At 39.3% G+C, this 8,901-nt stretch overlaps 1 protein-coding gene across 1 annotated transcript; it reads left to right on the top strand.

The window, feature by feature from the left end:
• The first annotated feature begins 6,418 nt into the window (after nt 1-6,418).
• si:ch211-39i2.2 (DNA damage-inducible transcript 4-like protein-like) lies at nt 6,419-8,311 on the top strand. Its single transcript, XM_063877014.1, has 2 exons — nt 6,419-6,680; nt 7,278-8,311. Exons 1-2 carry the CDS (start codon nt 6,503-6,505, stop codon nt 7,721-7,723), a joined length of 624 nt encoding a protein of 207 aa, XP_063733084.1. The 5' UTR covers nt 6,419-6,502; the 3' UTR covers nt 7,724-8,311.
• Nucleotides 8,312-8,901: the final 590 nt, after the last annotated feature.

The raw sequence follows: 8,901 nt of genomic DNA, 5'->3' as shown, positions 1-8,901 counted from the left end.
TAATATGCTAACCTAAGATGGTGATGCTAGTAAATATAATATCCGCCTTGCATCCGGATCACAAAGCTTTGTTCCTCAGTCTTGTTGGGATAATGTTTTTTTTCTATTTGTTTTTTTTACTGAACATGTTATTTTTTCTATTTATTTAATTATATTTTTAACTCATCTGTAATTTCTGTGACCAAAAAATGTATCCCAATTTAGGATGAAAAAAGTATCTTAAAGTACCATAATTTTCTTTGTTAATTTCTAAACTTGTACCAAGTAGGCACTGCGATTTCACTATTTAAAGTATTAAAATATTATATTAAACATTACATAATATATATATATACCAGAACAACAACATATTGGTTGATGAGTTCTTTCATCACTTTCATCAGGACACTGTATTTGTGTTATGACCACCTTCTTCCTTTTTAGATAAGCATTAACAACAACAACCCTAACTCTGGGCTGCAGACATGTGAGTTTGAGTCGTGGCCACTAAACACCAGCAGGCAGCTGACCCGCTGATGTTGGATAATGGATGGATAACACTGACTGTTATTGTGATGGTATTTACGATTTAACACAGCCCCCTTGTCCCTTCAGCCAGCCATGACTTCATCAAACATTACACTGGTGACCACCATCACTTTGGAACTAACAGCTGTGGAGATTTGTGACATGGCCGAAGAAAAATGACAGTTCAGAGATAAAGACATATTCTCAGATATTATCTGTTAGGTAGAGAAATATACAGTCACCACTCTTTGTATTTCCCCTGCAGTTCAACAGAAAGACACTTCCTCCTTGGTGGTAAGTCTACTGCTTCAACTCTGAATGTGATTGGTTAGCAGCTTTGATGTCATAGCAGGGAGATTTCCAAAAAAGGTGAGTCAGGTTCAAGATGTTAACCTGAAAAAAATCAGCCCAGAGGGCAGGACTCTAGGACGGAAAATGACTCACTAGGATGACATGGTAAACCAAGTGGCATGTTTATTTCCATTGAATATACTCAAATGTTCTAGAAGGATCTGGCTAACTCAGAAAATGAAACACCTTCTGTGTCTGCTGTCACATCAGGCCAGTGGGCGGGACTCTAGGATTTGTCACTAGGACAATGAAACCATGTGTCAAAGTCAAAGTCCACTTTATTGTCAAAGTTTCCACATGTGTTATACATACAGAAAATTGAAATACCGTTTCTGGCAGTCCCACAGTGCAAATATAAACAAGAACACATAACATAAAAAGATAAGAGCGTAGGAAAAAAAAGGGGGGGGGGGGGGGTATACAAAAAAAACACAAAAAAAACCTAAGTAAGATATACATACAGTGGGGCAAACAAGTATTTAGTCAGCCACCAATTGTGCAAGTTCTCCCATTTAAAAAGATGAGAGAGGCCTGTAATTTTCATCATAGGTACACTTCAACTATGAGAGACAGAATGAGAAAAAAAAATCCAGGAAATCACATTGTAGGATTTTTAAAGAATTTATTGGTAAATTCCTCGGTAAAATAAGTATTTGGTCACCTACAAACAAGCAAGATTTCTGGCTCTCACAGACCTGTAACTTCTTCTTTAAGAGGCTCCTCTGTCCTCCACTCGTTACCTGTATTAATGGCACCTTTTTGAACTCGTTATCAGTATAAAAGACACCTGTCCACAACCTCAAACAGTCATACTCCAAACTCCATTATGGCCAAGACCAAAGAGCTGTCAAAGGAGACCAGAGACAAAATTGTAGACCTGCACCAGGCTGGGAAAACTGAACCTGCAATAGGTAAGCAGCTTGGTGTGAAGAAATCAACTGTGGGAGCAATTATTAGAAAATGGAAGACATACAAGACCACTGCTAATCTCCCTCGATCTGGGGCTCCACGCAAGATCTCACCCCGTGGGGTCAAAATGATCACAAGAACGGTGAGCAAAAATCCCAGAACCACACGGGGGGATCTAGTGAATGACCTGCAGAGAGCTGGGACCAAAGTAACAGAGGCTACCATCAGTAACACACTATACCGCCAGGGACTTAAATCCTGCAGTTCCAGACGTGTCCCCCTGCTTAAGCCAGTACATGTCCAGGCCCGTCTGAAGTTTGCTAGAGGGCATTTGGATGATCCAGAAGAGGATTGGGAGAATGTCATATGGTCAGATGAAACCAAAATATAACTTTTTGGTAAAAACTCAACTCGTCGTGTTTGGAGGAGAAAGAATGCAGAGTTGCATCCAAAGAACACCATACCTACTGTGAAGCATGGGGGTGGAAACATCATGCTTTGGGGCTGTTTTTCTGCAAAGGGACCAGGACGACTGATCCGTGTAAAGGAAAGAATGAATGGGGCCATGTATCGTGAGATTTTGGGTGAAAACCTCCTTCCATCAGCAAGGGCACTGAAGATGAAGCATGGCTGGGTCTTTCAGCATGACAATGATCCCAAACACACCGCCAGGGCAACGAAGGAGTGGCTTCGTAAGAAGCATTTCAAGGTCCTGGAGTGGCCTAGCCAGTCTCCAGATCTCAACCCCATAGAAAATCTTTGGAGGGAGTTGAAAGTCCGTGTTGCCCAGCGACAGCCCCAAAACATCACTGCTTTAGAGGAGATCTGCATGGAGGAATGGGCCAAAATACCAGCAACAGTGTGTGAAAACCTTGTGAAGACTTACAGAAAACGTTTGACCTCTGTCATTGCCAACAAAGGGTATATAACAAAGTATTGAGGTGAACTTTTGTTATTGACCAAATACTTATTTTCCACAATAATTTGAAATAAATTCATTAAAAATCAGACAATGTGATTTTCTGGATTTCTTTTTCTCATTTTGTCTCTCATAGTTGAGGTATACCTATGATAAAAATTACAGGCCTCTCTCATCTTTTTAAATGGGAGAACTTGCACAATTGGTGGCTGACTAAATACTTTTTTGCCCCACTGTATGTTCGACACAATAAACACAGTTTGGCGGTAGTGCAAGTAGGTGTGACCTGTGTAAGTGTATCTAACCATACAAGAAGGTTCGAGAAGGATCCAGCAACGTCTCTGTAAAAAAAAAAAAAAAGTTAAGATGTATGTTGAATTAAATATGATCATTGTAATGTTATATTTGAATCGAGATAAGACTTTTTTTTTAAATAACATGCTACATACATCAAATTGTTTTTATTAATGAATACAACTATTATCATAATCTTGCTTTATGCTTAAAAAAGATCTTTATGTAACCAAACAATAGCAAAATGATGCATATTTCAAACTCCGGAAATATAAAAGGTAAATGTGATTCCTTTTTTTGTTGTATATAAACATTTGTTTACACATCCATGAACATGTATGTGTAGAAAAAGCCGGGGCAGAAACTAAAAGCTGTGTTGCAATGTGCATATAATACACTTTTAAACCACAACACACAGAACATATTAAACAAAAATCCCAATGTTGAATTTATGTCACATTTAGGCTCAGAAGTCAGTGATGTAAGCAGGGTCTGGACTACAATGCTATTTCAATTGATCAATAAAATGTTAACATCACATTTAAAACAGATTCTTCACACATGCATTTACTAACTTTCACGTTTTTGGGTCCTCATTTCTGTAAAATAAAATATAATGAACTGTGGATGTATTTTTGGTTAATATCTCATGTGGTGTAATGGGTCGCATGAATCAGACAGAGGGAGGAGAAGAAAATAGTCCCTGTGTTTAGTTGCTACATGTCCAATGCTCCACCAGGTGTGTGTAGTTTGTCACACTTTGTGACTCACCTGTGAGTAAGGCAGGACTCATGCCCCCTTGTCTGGAGTCGACGTGCTCACACACACAAATACACCGAGCCACACAGGAATTTCATGTGCATGCACTGAGTCTTACATTTGTTTTTACAACCAACAATTCTGGAAAACTAGTATTTGAAATGTTTCACTGTGATGAGTACTGTAAAATTCCAATAAGTCAAGGGTATATTAAGAGATCAAAGTTACGCTTTAAAGTAAGCTTAGTATAATCAATGCTTACAGCAGATCAGGGGTCACACTGTTTGTCCCATCTCGAAGGTTACCTCCGGCTCCAGTATTTCTCCACTGTTATTCATTCATGCCCAAAATACTTTTAAAGAGACAGAAGGCCTATTTTTTACAAATGATTGACATGTAATTGAATGACAAAATACTGAACAACAAAGTAGAAAACGTACCTCTCCATGAAGTAAGAACCTAGTAAAGTAATGCATGAAATAAGCAGTATTAGTGCACAGAAATAGGGAGAATTTATTCATTCGGACTTCAAGAGACAGTGGCATTTAGGATTTTCTTAAATACAGAAATAACATGTGTGGCATTTCTTACAGTCTGCCCTGTCAGAGGAACTTAAAAACACCACACAAAAAATCCCCTGAAAGACACTCAGTACTGACTGTTCTCTTTAGATTTGAAACAAAGAGAGCTTTTTCCTTTCCCTTTTAATCATATTTTTATGATTGCACTGACATTAGTAAATAAAACATTGCGTTAAATTGTATTTCCCTTTACATATATTCTTATGGAATGCATATAAACCATACGCATTAGTAGTAGGTTGTAATTATTCATTTATTAGCCAAAATAGTCGCTTGTATAATAAAGGATGTTGTGGTTACAAACTTTTCTACGCCCAGAGCAAACAGTTTATTTTATATTTAGAACACACTAACCTAGATTAATCTGTAATATAACAGTCATGCTGGTAGATTTCCATTCGCAGACTGATTTAATCCATCAGTAGTTTTTATTGAACATTTAGTCTAACAAAAGTGAAATAATACATGTGTTATCATTTGATTTACCCAATTTAATTCAGTATCAAAAGTAAAATAATTATTAAGCAATGACTCATGGGGGTTGTGCTATTACTTAAAAAGTATACTTTGGGTCCATTTAATGTTAAAGCTGCATTAGTGTAGGTGGTTGGGATGGAGCTAATTTGAGCTTTCTTAGTTAGGACTTTTTATTTAGTTGGTCTGCTATTTCTTTATCATTTTAATTCTGTTAAAAACGTTTACATAACAATTAAATTAAATGTATTTCTGGCAACTTCATTTTCAGTATTTGTGGAATCAAGTGCTTGGCTGTATAATGCTTGTAATTAATTACAAACTTAACAAAAGGTCCTCTTAAAAGTTACAGTCCACTACTTAACATTAATTAGCTCTAATATCGGTAACATAAGAAAGAAAAGGGAAATTAAAAGTAGGCCGTATTTTCAGTAAACCTCCATAGAGCTCCTGCAGATGATGTCATATATGCTGGTCACGTGACGAGATACGACAGGGGCAGCCATTTTGGCAGTCATCGCGGCAGTAAATTGACAGGCACTGGCAGACTGTCAAGGATGGTGGATAACTGCTGTGCACCAGGTTGCACAAATAGGCGTGGGAAAAAGAAAGGTGTATCGTATTATCGCATTCCTAAAGACGCGGAGAGGAGGGAGAAGTGGATTGGAGCGATTAAAAGAGCCAGGAGCCTTCAGAAAAAGACTGAAAGATGGGACCCCCGGCCGTTGGCTTTCGCTTATGCAGTGATCACTTCATATCAGGTGGGTGAAGGAATACAGTACAATGCTACAAAAAGTTTCTGGTCAGTTTAATTAAATTTAATTAGTTTAATTTAAGAAGTAGCACCCAGTTATTATAGCTAACGGACACTGTGATGTCCCTTTTTAACTCAACAAGTGTGGCTCTGGCGCAGCCTAGCCAGTTAGCAAGTTAGCTTGTAGCAAGCTAGTGGTAAACAAACCCGTGTTGAAATATTCCTTCTTATTTTGTAGGGAGAAAGAGTGATAATCCGTTGAGTCCGGATTTTAGCTAGCCAAGCTAATAAACAAACAATGCTAACGTGACACTGCCTATCAAACTGGAATAATTTAATACTTACCCTTGCAGTGATGATGCCGAAGTTTTTGGATGTAAGACTCCACAGTTGAATGTTGTTTACGAAGCCGGACTGACACCATTTGTAAGCCTCCAAGCTTTTGTACGCTCTGAGGGAGTCTCCTGAGTACACTGATGGAAAGCTTACAAGATAGCTGTGGATGTCTGCGTAGCGCAAGTCGGGTACATCGTCTTCAGAGCAGGAGGTTATGCTCTTGAAAAGCACACCGGGTGAATTATATGGGTCGCTTATATTTAATCTCTCTAATTTTGTACTATAAAGCCGAATTTCACTTGAATTAAAATGAGAAGTATACTCGCTCGGTAAGAAAACACTGGCACCGGTGGTCATGTTGACTGCCAAAATGGTGGCTCCCAACCAAAAGTCACGTGACCGCAGGAGCTCTATAGGCCTCTGTGCAATGTCCAGACATGTTGCGTGAGCCACACAGTTAGCCCCGCCCACACGGGAGCTCAGCTGATGCAACTGAGCGCACCTCCGGTATAAAACCTCCGCTCGCCCTCACAGCGGCTTATTCTAACTTTACTACATGGAGGAAATAACGACGACACGACAGGAGGAGAAACCGGAGCTTCACAAAAGGCAATCAGGATGGTCTATACCGCGGCTCTGCTCTCTGGAAACCCGGGGCTTCCCGTCCTGTCGGAGGAGGAAAGCGTCTTAGAGATGATAGGAAAATATTTCCTCCAGCTCACATCCCCGGGGAGAGGCACGAACTCTGCCCGGCGGGGCAGCGTCGAGAGCTGCGACGACAGGGAGAACTCACCTGGTAAGTTGTTAAAAAAAATGTAATGTAGTTTGGTAAATAAAACTGTAATAAACTTAGTATTTTTGTTTATATTAATGCGCTGACTATATTGTAGCATCTAGAACTTTCTAACTAGCCGGCACAACCAATCAGTGAGCTGACCTAATGTAACCTGGATGTTTCTGACGTAACTGATGCAGGTCTTGGATCAGCTGATGATGCGTTCAATGCTTCTCCTCTCAGTGCTGACGTATAGTCTTTATTCTGATGACTCCTGCAGTTTAATGCACTATTGCAAGACATCACGTGATAAAAGTAGTGACAAAAGTGCTATGAAGAGCAGAGGTCGATCTCTTATGCTTTGATTTAGTGGAGTTTTTGGCTTTGGCTGTTAAACTAAATCAGTATAGACATTTAAATATAAGAAAATATGCTAATTGTCAACTGATAAGCTATAGAAGTGGAATGCAACATGTCAGCCGGTATATCTGTGACATTTTAATGCATATTCTGCCTTTACCATTCCATTTCAGTCAAATTTTCAATTTTGATTAAAATATATATTAATTTCGCAGCCCTACCACATTTTCTAACAATACTCCTGGTCTCTTTCTACAGTTGCCCACATGGACGCTGGTGAGGAGCATGAGGAGCAGCTCCTGGAGCAGGTTGTGACCCGGCACATAGAACTCTGTCTCACAGAAGCCAAAGCCTCCACCCTCCACTGCCAGGTGCTGCTGCTGCCATGTCACATGACGGCCCGGGTAGGGCAGGACGTGGTGCGCTCCTCCGCTGATGAGCCCTGCGGCCTCCGGGGCGCCTCCATCAAGGTCTACGTTGAGGGCAAAGAAGGATTAAAGCCTGTCGGGAGCTTCTCGATCGACCCCAGTGTCACGCCGACCTTTGAACTGTCGGTGATACTCAGAGCAGATCAGAACGACGGCTGGCCGGCGCTCAAACACATATTTGAGACGGACAAGGTGCTGAAGCTGAGACCAGAGTACCGGCTGGTGAAGAGGAAGCTGTACTCCTCAGCCAGCCCTGTGATCCATGATTTCTACTGAGAGGGAAATGGTAACCCTTGTTTCACTGTTTACATCGTTTTTTGTTTGAATGTTCATTTGATCTTAAATGGCAGGCGATATGCACAAGGTTTGGCCTAGACTGCACTCAAACATGTCTGAGTTGCACTGTTTTATTTTAGTTATGGCTGCAACTAACTGTTGTTTTCACTATCAAGGAATCTGCAGAATATTTTTGGGAGTTTTAGCAATTCCAAAACATTGAATTTGATTAAAACACAGAAGATAAGGTCATCTCCATTGAGACGGAGAAAACTACTATTTCTTGCTACTTGCACTTTTACTCTCACTTTTCATAAACGCTGCTCAATATTTTTTCTGTCAACGGAGTAGTCGACCAATCGTAGCAGCTGTAAGGAAGTGGATTGTTTTTTGTTTTGTTTGAATGTCTAACTTTGAACCTGAGGTCATACTGCGTGTTGCCAATATAAATACAGTATTCTGCACAGAATTGTTGATTGTTAAAGTGAACACTGTAAACAGATGGAAGGATTGGGCAGGTCTCACTCCTGGAATGTGCTGTACTTTTGTTATTTATGCAATTGTGAAATACATTTTTTTACACTATTACTTTGTCTCTTTTCTCAATTCTTGCATTTTATAGTTTATTTTACAAATGACCTGAGCATAGTAGGTGCTTCAGTAATATCGCTATCACACAAGTTTGCGACATCTGATTCTTACGATTACGCAGTGATGGATAGTAACAAAGAACATTTTCTCAAGTACTGTACTTTAGTACAATTTCTTAAGGTACTTGTACTTTACATTAGTATTCTCAGGTTATGCTACTTTATACTTCTACTCCACTACATTTAAGGAGCCAATATTGTACATTTTACTCTACATTTATTTGACAGTTTTTGGTACTAGTTACTTTTTAGGTTTAGAATATTAGCTAATTCATAAAATAAATCATGATGAAATAAACTTATTATAGGGTAAGATATCCAGCGGCAGTACATAAAGTTATTCAAATGAGCTCTAAATTAACCGGTTGGGATAAAAACACATCAACATTCATTATAGTAACCCAGTGACTCAATAAATGAACAATTCTGAAATGCGACTTTACGCACAATGAGTACTTTCACTTTTGGTACTTTAAGTATATTTTAATGATACTTTTGTACTTTTACTTGAGTACAATTCAGCAAATA

The sequence above is a fragment of the Eleginops maclovinus genome, chromosome 23 (genome assembly GCF_036324505.1).
Source record: "Eleginops maclovinus isolate JMC-PN-2008 ecotype Puerto Natales chromosome 23, JC_Emac_rtc_rv5, whole genome shotgun sequence".
In the NCBI taxonomy this organism is placed as follows: domain Eukaryota; kingdom Metazoa; phylum Chordata; class Actinopteri; order Perciformes; family Eleginopidae; genus Eleginops; species Eleginops maclovinus.
This window is presented reverse-complemented; position numbering and strand designations above follow the sequence as displayed.